This window comes from Thermobia domestica, chromosome 16, assembly GCF_964235325.1.
Source record: "Thermobia domestica chromosome 16, izTheDome1.hap1.1, whole genome shotgun sequence".
Taxonomy (NCBI): domain Eukaryota; kingdom Metazoa; phylum Arthropoda; class Insecta; order Zygentoma; family Lepismatidae; genus Thermobia; species Thermobia domestica.
Window position 1 is genome coordinate 175,223,476 of NC_137469.1, and position 13,932 is coordinate 175,237,407.

The following is a 13,932-nucleotide window of genomic DNA, read 5'->3' on the forward strand; positions in this document are numbered from 1 at the left end:
ACGGCAGAGAATTTCGTTTAGTCTTCATTTTAGTCTGGAGGATCGGTCATATGATCGTGCACTTTTTGATACAAGTATGAAATTTACAGTACATAATAATTGATGTGTAAACAACAATATTAGGGGTGGAGCCAATCGAAATTGGCACTGTTGTCATAATGGCGGCCATATTGAAAAATGAATCTCGTAATGGTGTTTTTTCTTGAAAATAGATTATATTTTCCTCTTTATGTGCAAGTGACAATATTATTTTAATTACTGTTGACCAAATAATGAACAATTTACACATTTGTATATTTTAGTTTGTTATTTAGTTTATTTAGTTTGCTATTTTTCAACATGGCGCCCAATGTGGCGAGATTTAACATAATGCCATAACTATAGAGTGATCGGTATCAAAATATATGTTCTTGAGGTCACTAATTGCAAATATACGCTTAGAAATACTATCAGACGGTCTGTTCTTGATTTAAGAGAATGGAATTCATAGCACTATTAAGTATTTTAAGTTTATCTTTCTAACTTTACACGTCAAGCTTATGGAAATTGAAGTTTGAATATAAGATTTCTGCAATACCAAAATTGTACAATAAAACATATCACATAGCAACAAAATTGAGGATTTTACTTCATGTTAGAACATGAAGGAGAGTAAAATTAGAATTTACAGTCTTTCTTCGTGTACATATATTCAGCGTTCACATCCTTCACATGGTAAAGACCTGTACATGGTAAGTCAGCTTTGAAACAGCTACACTTTCCAGAACACACTTTGGAACAATTACATTTAAATATCTCTCTTGAAGACTCACTGGCTAGTGAAGTTGTTATCCAACGAGGTATCCATCTTCCTTCCTCGGTTTGTCTCCATCCGTAAATACTCGGAGATGGAAGTTCAGGTTCTTTTTCAAGTGATCTTCCCCAAATCTGTCATGCTTGATAAGCTGTTCGAAGTAAATGTTGTAGCAAAGCATCTTAAGTTGGTGGTATAAGCTCAAGCTCACGATTCTTTCGTGTAAACATCTTTTGCCTTACTACATTTATGTCATTATCTATGCTGCAACGATCATATAGCGATACAACAAATTTTTCAACAATTGGAAACACTGTCTTCACGGCTTCTACATCTGGAGTACTTGATAATACTTGAAATGCCAACGTAACCTCAGCATAAGCTTTCCAGGCTGTCCAAGGTAATATTTTACCTTTACCCGCAAATTTAGATGTAGTGTCACTTCCCGTCAAAGCATAAAAAGCAAGTATTGCAGAGCTTTCCTCACTTCCAAGTGCCTTTGATATTGCTGTAGCATTGATGTAATACATATGTTTTCCTGATCCATACAATACCCACAAACAATCACATTCCAACTTAGCTGCATGGTTGACTGCCAACACAACCACATCTGAATTAACCGTACAAACTTGTATATTTCGATACCCTTCTATTATACCATCTGCTGCATATAAAAATATTCTTGTGTCTACTTCATCTTGAGAACATGGTACTATTCGACTTAAATCCGCAGGTTGTGAACTAACATCACTGTTTCCTTGAGTGACAACAACTTTTCCTGGATATTCTGCTAAACTTACAAATTTTGCCAATAAAAGAAATAATTCTGTTTTGTTTTCATCAACTTTAAGAAAGTCCTTCCAGTTTTTAGGCACCTTTTTATCCGCTTCAGCTTTTCTTCGAATGCCTGTTCCTCTCTTCTCATGAACACAACTCTTCAAGCTATCTGGTTTATAGGTATCAAACACTACGTCAACACGTTTCACTTGTCCTTTAAATCGACTTCTAATCATGTTTATGAACTTTTCGGCATAGTCAGCAAACGAACCTGTACCTTCGGGTGTCAGAAAGTGCACAATCAAAAATAATCATTTCAACATCAGGTCCAGCTTGATGAGGTTCATCACTATTTTCTTTACTGCAAGAAATAAGTTTTTCCAGACAGGGTACAATGTCTGATTTACCTCCATACCGCATGCTTCCATTGCACTCTGCCAGTGACGGAGGAAATGATTGATGCTCATGACTGAAAAACTGATAAAGGTCGCCATCTCGAACTTGACATCCTATGTACATTCTAAGGAAAAGATTGCGGTCTTGTTTGACGGCTACAATTTGTTGGGTGGTTGTACATTTCGACTTGATTGGAGAACTGAAAAGTGGAAATTTATTCTTTGTCAGAGTTTTATTCATATTAACTTCACAGTTTAATAGACGATCAATGAAGAATTGAGTGCTCTGTTCTCTTCCAAGTGCTTCCATGTTTCTATATGATTTTGTAACATTTTCGTCAGTAACCACACGTGAATCCAAGGTAACTAAATCTTGCGTACTGTCCAGAAAAGGATCTCCTATTTCTTTTATTGTTTCTGCCAGGTTTATAACATCCTTGATAAATTGAATCTGATTTGATGACACTTGTTCATGATGAATAGTTGAATCTGAGGAACTTGACAGGCTAATATTTTTTAAGAATTCCTCCACTACCCTTAACATTTCTGGCCCTGAGACCATCCATCTACGAAGTGCTTCTGGATTCTCTGTAATTCCTACAGCTCCTCATTCGCCCTTAACAAGTGCATTATTATGTTCATGTGCTTCGTCAAGAGGCATGAAAGAAAAAGGTCTCGAAGTTTTATTTACTGTGAACTTCCCCTTGGAGAATTCTTGAAGAATAGTAGGGTGAGTTTCTTTAACTCTTCTCATATCTCTGAGATGAACTGAAACAGCTCTGGCGTAGTTAGTATGATCCAAAGCAAAGAACAACCACACAATGTTTGATAAAAAAAAAAAACTCACATAGCACTGAAAATCTCCTTCATGGACAGATCGATCCCATGTTAATATGTCAAGGATGACTTTCATTATAAAGTTCCAGAAGAAAAGCTGGGGACTTTTCTTGCATCTAATTTCTGACCACTCATTAAAAGATAAGAGCTCATTGCTGTCCTCTCTCGATTCAAGATATTGCTTGTAGGCACCGCTCTTCAGTTTGAAAAGTGTGCATGCTGTTACTTGATAGGCACGAAGCGTCTTCTTTATGTGTACCACTTTCAGAAACGTGTCCGCAGACCCGGGAGTTGAAACTCTAGCCTGTCCTAGAGCAGTTTTCCAGCCACTTCCTTTGATAATGTCACCAAGACATTTAAGAAAGGCCATCTTTATGTGTCTATTAGTTTGAAATTTCGTTTCATTTTAACTGCAGTTCACTTCTGAAATAAATCGAAAACAAAATTTGAGTTACACTGAAAGACGAAAGAAATAGCAGGCAAAATAACTGTAAAACAATTAATAAAAATAAATAAATAAATAAAAATTAAACATTTAAATTCAACATTTTGCCACGCCAAATGTCAAATGACCTTTATCAAGAGCATAAAAGTGAAAAGTAGATTATAATTTAAAAATTAAAATGGATTAACATGTTAAACAATACAATTAAATGTTATTTTATATGTACTGAGCGGCCATTTTTAATATGGCGGCTATCTCGACGAAATCACGTGATATTTGTTGGCTCCACCCCTAGAATTGTTTCTTATGATGTCTATAAACCGTGTGTAAAATTTGACGCTTGTATCATAAATTGCACGATTCCTTGAGATTTTGTTACGGATCCTCCAGACTATTTATAAACAGTGGCGCAAATATGTCTTCAGCATTAGGGGGGGGGGGGGGTTATACCGTTCCAATAATCCTTTTTTATCTTTTCTTTTTTTTAAGCGATGTTCAAAATATGTATGAAGTTGAAAAACAATGCTGTGGAGGATCAGGAGAACAAAGTTGTCTTCAACATTGGAAGGTGGGCAGATTTGAAGCTTATTCTGGGGGACATCAATTTCATCTTACTTTCCTTTCTGGCAATCGAACACAAATCATTCCATTTCTCCCCAAAAAACACATTTCAAATCGGATTATTGGGGAACGTGTCCCTCTCATCCCCCCACGATTTGCGCCAATGTTTATAATGCATTTAACCAACTAAACTGGGAATTGTTGATGGGTGTTCCAAGAGAAGTTGGGTTGGAGCGGAAGGATCAAAGACTCATAAGAAACTTAAATATGAACCATCAAATAAGTGTATAACGGGGCAAGAAATGACAGAAGAAAGTGAAATTACAGAGGGATTTGAACAGGGATATTTCCTCTTGCCATCGTTATTTAATACCTAGAAGATTAGAATCGAAGAAAGACATACAGGAGATGATTGCCAAAATAGTTGACACTGGGAAACTATAAGGGATTGAAATCAACAACGGAAAGTCGAAATCCATGAGAATATTCCATGAAAATGTGCCCTTACGGGTCAGAGTAGAACAAAGAGGGCTTGAAGAGATCGATCATTTCAAATATGTAGAAAGCATTTTGACCAAAGATGCGCATTGCACAGGAGAGATCAGATCGGGAATTGCCATAGCCAAAGAAGCATTCAACAGGAAGAGATCACTCTTAGCAACCTTAATATTGGTCTAAGGAAGAAATTGGTCAAGTGCTATATATGGAGTATTGGACTCTATGGTTCAGAGACTTGGACATTACGGAAGTTAGAGAGGAAATATTTAGAGAGCTTCGAAATGTGGTGTTGGAGGAAGATGGAGAAGATAAATTGGACAGAAAGAATAACAAACGAATGTGTTTTAAAACGAATAGGAGAGAAGAGGACGCTTCTAGCCACCATCCTTCATAGAAAGACCAACTGGATTGGACACATCTTGCGAAGAAATTGTCTTCTTCATACCGTCATAGAAGAAAAGATGGAAGGAAAGCGAGGGATAGGAAGAAGAACACAAGTGATCGATGATTTGAAAAAAGAAGAAAATATTTTGAGTTAAAAGAGGAAGCTGAAAATCGAGAAACATGGAAGAAACATTTTCAAACCCAAACTGAAAATTAAGTAGAACGGCCAAAAGGCAGAATAAATAATAATAATAATAAACGGAATGCAGATAATATGGCTCTTGTTGCCGAACCTGATAAGACAGTAATAGGTAACTTGAAGGGAAGCTACGAAGATTATGGAATGAAAATAAAAATAAGAATGACAAAAGCTATGGTGATTGGAACGAACCATCGATATCAAATATAGAAGTAGATGAACAGAAAGTATAATGGGTGAGTAGTGTTCGATATCTCGGTGGCGTTATTAGTTAAGATATGAAGTACGAACGTGAAATAAAAGCAAACTTAAGAATGGTTCAAGAAATATTGCAAGAAGAAAAGTTTATTCTGTGAGTCTATGAATGAAGATAAAACTACGCAAAAGCGATAGAAAAAGACTGGCGGGTTTCGAAATGCTGGTCTGGAGAAAAATGAAGAGAATTATCAAAGTTGAACGGAACACAAATCAGAAAGTATTACAGATAGTTGGATTGATGGATGGATGAATGGATGGATAGATGGAATTTTTCCGAAATCGGAATTTTTTAATTTCAGATTATTTCCGAATTCCGGATTTTTCCGACAACGGGATCATTCCGGATTTTTCCGACATCGGAATTTTTCTAAAATCCGGAATTTTTTCGAAATTCATATTTTTCCGATTTTATTTCCGGATTCCGGAAAGTAAAAATTCCGGAATTGGCCACCCCTAATATATACAGAATAGATACAAATCCATCCATATAATAATCGCATGATTCGTAAGGTAACATTTAAAGATGCTACAAAACATTGATAAACATTATTTAAGGTTGCATGCAAAGCCTTGATATTGGGCAAGAAGGTTAACTAAGCATTTAGGAAATATCCGGGCTATAATGGTCACATATTTAACCCGACTATAAATGGCACAACTAGGTAAAATTTGAAATAAAAATATTTTAGAATAAATGTAATAGCAGGGAAGAAGGTTGTTAATTTATAATCGCATTTACTTGTAAGGCGAGCAAGATTATTGTTGCCAATTCCAAAGCCTTCCACCACAGATCCTCTCTTTCGCTGATCGTCACCTGCTTTCCTCTTGTTAGTTTCAATATCTTGGCCAAATTCAGCACCAATCACTCCCAGCAACACAATAGCTGTCGTTTGTTTACGCTTCGCTTCAGCTGCACTTGAAGGTTTTCTTGGAAACATCTCTGCAAAACATTTCACATTTATTTATTAATAAAAGTTTCACATACAGATCTAAGTTCATTTTACACTGAAACAATGTAACAAAGTACATAAGAAAACAACAATATATGTATATATAGACGTGTTCAAATTATTAGACTCTCGCTCGAAAAATGCAAAACTGACGTAGGAGTCCTAATTTCAGAGTTTTAGAACATTTAATTTAATGGTTAAACCATCAATACAGGATCCTTCATTTATGTACTGTACAGTTGAAGTAGTGATATTACCATTGAACAGCAGATGGTATTAGTGAGGGGGAAGGGGCGGGGTTCTGAAAGTAGTGTTTCAGTTGTAGATAGCTATTGTGGTTTCTATCAACAAGTTACAGTCTGAAGTGTTGTGGTTGCTGTCGTAAGAAGTTAACGATATTCAAAACGTTTAACAGTTCGAATGGGCCAGTTAAAATGATCGTGACGTGTTTCGTGTATCAATCTTTTATTGTGTAGTCCTGTAATTGCAGCATAATGGGAAAAGCAAAAGACCTTTCTCCGCATAAAGTGGAAGTTAACAAAATACTTCTGGCGGAAATAAGATATACACGGCAATACATTGCTAGTAGAGTTGGGATAGAACAAAAATTTGTCAGCAGAATCTCTGTTGAAATGAACAAGAGTCAAAATAGGGTTGGGGAGTGTGGGTGAAAACCAAAGCTATCGCTACGAGGTATCAGAAAACTAAAAAGATTGGCTCTCGGAAACAGAAGTGCAATTTCTAATAGACTTAAGCGTAAAAATGGCTGAGTATGACGCAGACATTTGGCCTGAAAATGTTCGAAGCATTCTTTGTTCCGAGGGAATAAAAGCACACGGTCAAGAAAGAAAACAAAAAATTAGAGTCTATTCCAATCATGCCAGAGAAGCGCCTCGAATAGGCAAGAGACCTAGAATATCGGAGTGCTGACGATTGGAGAATAGTGTTTTTTCAGTGATGAATCATGTATCTTTGTGTCTGATAAATAAAGTCCGAAATTTTTATGTAATATCATCCCCCTAAATATGTACATAAATATGTAACAAAATGGCTTAAAAATGTAAGAAATATGTAACATTATATAAGAATATGTAATATTACATATGTTACATATTTATGAAAACGTAATATTAACACGCGTGTGAGTATGCAATATTTAAACGAATTATGAAAATAAAAAGGAAAATCTACTACACTTTATCCTGCTTAATGCAAGTCTCCCAATGAAGTGCAATGCTTAAACAGCTGAGACAGCCATACGTCACTGACGTGACTGATTGCAGGATAATAAAAATCTGACGCGAATGAAGGAAGATGTGAATCGGGCAGAGAGAAACAGGAAAGCCCCAGGAAAAGCAATGCATACGGCATTTGTACGTCAGAAATCTCATGTGGTGTAGTGTGGTCCCGTTTCAAATCTAGAACCTTTTACACTAAAAGCGCATCCGTCACCACGGCCCAATCTTGAAATGAATTATATGCAATATACAAATTTAAATACTAAAAGCAACTTAAGACGAAGTGTATTGTTTTATATATATTTATTTCATGCAGGGAAAAGCAGTCCTATATCTTTTAAACAATACCAGCTGGACTAAGATTGAAGAATATTTTCACTAATGAACATCTTTAATTTGATATAAAGTACTTACAAAAGATATGCCTGCAATTCAACTGTGTATTGTTGCACAATGGGTTACAAGGTACATTTCCAAATGATCAGAAGTAAAATTTTGTCAGCGATCGGATAAAATATTCTTGTATGCAGAGAATGATCTCTCCACATCACATGAGTAACAGGAGCGTATTTCAACAGGGGGATGTAATTGGGGGAAATATCTTCAGGGGGGGGTTCTTGTTTCACCACTGAGAATCTCTCACACTGCCAATAGGCTATCGTGACCCGGGTTTTTTTTTTCAGCACTGCATTTAGTTTTTTTTTTCGAACTTTTTCTCCTAGATCTCCACACACCTTGCAGCAGTCTCTTTGCAACCTCTATGATTTCCATGGATTCCGGAAGAGGCCGCCCAACAGTCTCTAGCTTTTTAATGCTTGTAGGTAGCCAACCAAAATTGCTGTCTATGTATGCGATATCACACGCTACTTTTGAGTCATTAAATAGTTTCTGAGCAATGTCAACTGACAGAGCAGACTCCGATGGAAATGAATGAACAACAGGCTTAATTTTTTGAAAATTTTCGTTGTAGAAATGTACTGCCTGTATCCAAGTGTCCCATCGCGCCAGCACAGATTCCGGAAGTGGCACGTCTGGCAGTTGATCTCTGTAAACTTGAACACGTTGTGGAGCCTTAACAAACATTTTTTTCGTGGAAGAAACTAGTTGATTTACTTCGCAAAAATTCTCTCTCACCTCTTCAGCAACACGCTGAAGAGCATGGGCTATACAGGTGAAATGAATTAACTGAGGGTAAAAAACTGTAAGTGCTCTAGCCGCTTTTAACATGTACGCTGCACTATCTGCATAGAGAACAAGGACTTTTTCTTCCTGAATTCCTCCCGGCCACAACACTTTAAGACCAACGTTTACAAAGCGAGCAATTGTGGAATGATTCGTGCGTTCCAGCAATTTACTCGCATTAAGATTGGATTTAGATGAAGCATCTTCACTTAACTTTCCCTATAACAAGCTTTCTATAGCTTTCCTATAACAAACTTCGAGATAACACTTTCGAAGAGTGGATTCGTCAGGAATTCGACGCCCTCAGTACTTCTCCAGGAAAGCACGGTATTTTGGCACTTGAACTTTGTTCCAAGGAATGTTTGCTGCTATCATTGCTTGGCACAAGTCTTTGAAAAACTCACTCACTGAGGTATCTTGATGCATTTGTGTCAAGAGTACTTGTTTTCTTGCAGTTCGCAAATTTTTATTTCTTGCATGGAGTGTACTTCGTATATGTTGTTCTAACTGAGATTTCATTGAACATCCAATTTTTTTTTATCACACACTTGGCACAACACCACTTTACCGTCCGTAGTAAACGCATCATCGATAGTTAGCCACGACCGCAATTTCGCGGATAAAGTTGAGGCAACCGGAGCCATTTCTAACTTCGACGGTCAATACAGAACATGTGCGTTTTGCAACTGCAATTCCAGAGTACTGTCCTCCTGTCATTCAGTTGAACAAGCGAAGTTCTTTGAAAGCTTAGGTTACCTGCTACGATATTGCCATTGTTGCCAGCTTCTTGGAACGAACTCTTGCAGTAAATTCCTGGAAGCACACTAGCATACAGTTTTAACTTGAATTGCAGAATTTCCTTTCATCTTTTTTCCCGTCCGACCTCCGATAACAATCACATAGACTTCATTTTAGGAATTTCCTGGTTAGTCGCCTGTCAGGCACGTGATCTGTCTTCCTCCAGAGTTGAGAATGAAGGGCGCTGCTAATGTACCCCATAGGGAGGATTTTACTTGTTTCCTCTTATATTTCTTTTGTTACCGGCGAAAATTCTGCGAAACATGGTTTGAAAAATAAAAAAAAGAGATAAAGATTTCTCTTTCGGTAAATAAACGAAAAGATAGACATGGCAAAATTGAATTTAGATGCAAGCCTTGCACAGTTTGAGAGTTTATTATTTTATTTTATTTTTTTTTATTTTAAATTAAAATTTCAGTAAACGCAAAATTTTAAGATAGTTTTATGTAAAAAAAAAAAATGTAGAAACCATAGAAATATGTAATATTGGTCAAAATATGTAAAAATATGTAATATGAAACTTGAGTTGAAGCACCCTACAGGTGTGAATCTCAAATATTTAAGGATTTGACGAACCTACATATGAAGGAAAAAGTATGTAATTACAGGACATTACTTATGAATGTTCACAATATGTGCGACGTTAACCTGGGAGGAATTCAAGTTCGAATGTCTTTAATAAACCGTGAAGCATCCTACTTAAGTCATGGTCTGGGGTGTGATCTCTTTCTTCGGGCCTGGAAGACTGCATATAGTAGAGAGGACAATGAAGCACGGCCCATACCTACAAGTTCTTCAAGAAGAACTGCAGTCCAAGACTGCACTCTGATTTGAAGACGTACAATTCATCTTTATGCATGGTAGAGCCCCATGCCACCGGGCCAAAGCTGACAAAATTCTTCGAGGACAACGAAATTAGTGTTCTTCCGTGGCCAGGCACTAGTCCTGGTATGAACCCAATTGAAAACTTTTGGAGCTTCATGAAAGAAAAGCTTGAGAAGAAGCACATTAGAACCAAACTTCAATTGATCAAGGAGATCAACAATTTGTGGTATCACGATGTTGAATTGAAGGCAAAATGTGCTAAACTCGTACATAGGATGCCACAAAGAATAAAAAAAATAATAAAAAATAAGGGATTTTATAAGAAATATTAATCTTTGTGTGAGAGATAATTTTTTTGTAAGTATTCCATTTCATTTTTTGTTTCCAATTTGGAGATAAGACACTTTATAGTAATTATATTTGAATGTTACGTACGCAATTGTTTTATTGATATTGAAAAGCATATGCCACACCTACTAGAAATTAGGACAGGGTTACAAAGTAGTAATTTGGACTAAGTTCGAACGTATTTTCTCACGTAATATTGTAAGAACAGTAAGATATTCAGAAACTAAATGTTGAGTCTAATAATATGAACACGTCTATATATAAAATAAAGACACCATTTACAGAGACTTTAGTTTGTTTCTAAAATGATTTTCAGAGTCAAAAATTTTAATATCTGAAGATAAATTGTTATACAATGATATCCGTCTGAAGTATAAAGAACGCTGTATAATTGATAGTCTGGGTGTTGCATATGTTAGTAACTTATGACTGCGAGTAAGGTGAGAAGGTAAACGAAAGTTGGGAACAGAAACCAATAATTGGGAGTCAATTTTTCCATTAATAATTTTATGGAGAAGCAGCAAGTCTCCCACTATGTTTCGAGTACATGGAGTGTTTATATTAATTTTATTTAGGAACTGTGTTTTATTAAGACTACACACTGAAGGAACTCTTTGTTTGGCAATGGCAAGGAAAAAGTTAAGAACAGAATCGAAACGGGATAAGTTTGAAGCACAGGCCATATTTCATATGGGTGAGCAATGTGCAATTTTAGAAGATACAAAAGTTTTGAAGAAAACAGTGAGTAATTTGAGATCGCGAATTTCAGTAAATCTGTAAATAATATCCAGTATTGTCATAGCACTCTTCACAGTAAAGGTGATGTGATCAGTGAATGTAAGTTTCTCATCGAATAATACTCCGAGGTCTTTATGTGTAGCAACTCGTTCACTAGGACTGTTATTAATACAATATCTATGATAAATTTTATTTTTCTTTAAAGAAATACTAAGAGTGAAGCATTTTTGAGGGTTCAGTTTTACATTCCAAGTCGCATACTAATCAACAAGTTTAGCGAGGATTTGTTGAAGTCGTAGGGCATCGTCTATGGAAGATATTTTATGGAAAATTTGACAGTCGTCAGCAAAGAGAAGAATGTTTATAGGTAGTAAAGAAAAAAAAAGGGAGATCATCTATGTAAAGAAGAAACAGCAGTGGTCATAGAATACTACCCTGGGGAACCCCAGAAAGAACTTAGACAAATTTGGATGATGCATCTGGCAGAACAACACGTTGCATATGATCAGTAAGATAATCCTTTAGCATAGACAAGAATTTATCATGAAGGTTAAATCTGTTGGATAGCTTGTGGGGAAGCAAAAGTCCAGTTTCGGTTAAGCACGTCAAGACTGAACTAAGAGAGAATAATGGAAATTGACGTGAATGCATTTTGATTGTTATATATATATTATTATAAAATATCACATGAATATAGTAAACCTATGCTATAGCTTCAATCAGTAAATAGAGAATGTTGTCCATGGCGAAAATAGTCGACTTTCACTGGTCCTTCCGAACGACGCTTATGTCCCGATACACTACTAGCGACGCTGGGGCCTATACTTGATAACAGTATCACTTGAGCGCGATTCGTGAAACGGTGAAGGTATAAGTGACAGCCTTCTGGGAGGGGTTCGTTTATAGATTTTTCCACCGCCTATTATAGCCAATCAGATTGTGAAAGGGTGCAAATTCGAGGAATTAATTAGGAGCAATTTAGTCTAAGTCTCGTCATAGGATGATGTGTCCAACAGGTCCCTGCGGTACATGGTCAGCCGGAAACTGTGACGCGAATAAGATTTGAGCCCGCTCAAACCCTTAACAAAGTGACCATTAGGAGAGCTGTGACATATGATAATCCCCCAAATTCGGCCATATGATCGGTGTCTTGCAAGACAATCTCCAACATCATCCACAAGAAATGGCATTAGAAGTGCGTCACAAAGTGCGCGGACAGCGCCCCACAGAACGCCATATCTAGGAGACGTTCATGAATACCAGAAAACTGTATGAAACATACCCCCAGGATATAAGTGGAAAGGGGTGTGTACTCTGCATGAGGGCTGGCTCTACCTACGTAAGACCAACATACTTGGATCCATTTCCTACCGTCAAAGCTAACTACAAAGCCGTTTCGATTTTGTTCTGTAATGCTAAGAAAAGTTTTCTAATGGGTTTCTGGTGGTGGTGGGATATTGCAGCCGGAGAACTTCGCCTTCCAACATCGAAGCCAACGCAGCTTACTTCCAGGGAAATGTCATAAATACTCTGTATGACACACATATTTCCCACCTATACGATGATGAGATCACAAAATGAAGGGTAAGGGAAAAAAAGAAGGAATGTCACAAAACTGCATTTTCGAGAAAACTGCGATTTAATACTGAAAACCGCGTAAGAAGAATAGGGTTAGTTACATCTTTTGCCCCTTTTTACATGTACATTTTTACATCTACGTATGCATGGCATATACAGTCAAATAGTACCAAGAGTCACCAACAGATAGGACAAAGCATCCGAAAAAGCACATACATGGACATTCCTTGTTTTTTTCCCTTATCCTTCAAATGTATGGATCCACATGGACAAAGGCTTCAGCCATATTGTCCGATCATCTCAGGAGTTCTACACAAGAAAGACAGATGAGATGGGAATTCGAGTGACTCCATTTTCGTCTATTCGGTTAAATCTCCGGATGATTCACCAATGAACTACTGTGGATTTGTACTCCTCAAACAAGCACTTGCCCTACCTGTCCCCATCCCCTGTAGCGTCTCGGAAAGGTTGACAAACCAATATGGCGAGACATTCTCCTTCCCGTTCTATGCAGGAGGTAGCTACAGTGAAAACAAAGCTGCTGGGCGATCAATCGCGCCCCTGGCTGTCAAATCGAGCATAATCGGTGATGGGGAAAGAGCATTTACTAGTCAGGTTAGTGGTTCAAATTCCACTATTTTTTATCGTGAGCAACTTTCTGTATCACACAAACTTATACTAAGTTTTGCTATTTGATTAATTTGATTTTAATATCCCTTTCAGTATCGAAGCTATATCAGGGTGTCTACTAGAATTCCAAAATGAAATTTCGTGACTTTTTCATGACCTTTTCTTTATTAAACCATAACATTTCGTATCACTCTTAAGAGAGAATTTGGGTGCGAACTAGGCCCAATTTTCATGCATGCGATAGAAGCATGTTTTGCTTGCGATTTGGTAGCGTCTAAAGCCGATTATAGACATTTTTCGTGGTGAATTTTGACGTCTTATAAAATAAAATTTTCTAGTCTGTACTTATATTTGTACAGATAAAAAAAAAAATCGTGACCCAAAAGCTAAATTTCGTGACTTTCTCATGACTTTCGTGACGGATAGACACCCTGTATAGGAGACGCGGAGCTACAGATTACCGTGAAATACGAACCACATGAGCTCCAGCCGGGAATC

General features: G+C 37.0%; 1 protein-coding gene across 6 annotated transcripts in view; it reads right to left on the bottom strand.

Moving 5' to 3' along the window:
- The window catches only part of Rbcn-3B (WD repeat-containing protein Rbcn-3B), a 334,889-nt gene that overhangs the window by 45,047 nt on the left and 275,910 nt on the right, over positions 1-13,932 (bottom strand). For 5 of the 6 annotated variants that reach the window (XM_081743283.1, XM_081743279.1, XM_081743282.1 and 2 more), the window contains one exon: positions 5,887-6,087. In XM_081743283.1, coding sequence (XP_081599409.1) covers positions 5,887-6,087 — 201 coding nt within the window. The remainder of the gene's footprint in view (positions 1-5,886; positions 6,088-13,932) is intronic. The other variant, XM_081743280.1, reaches the window with a different exon arrangement.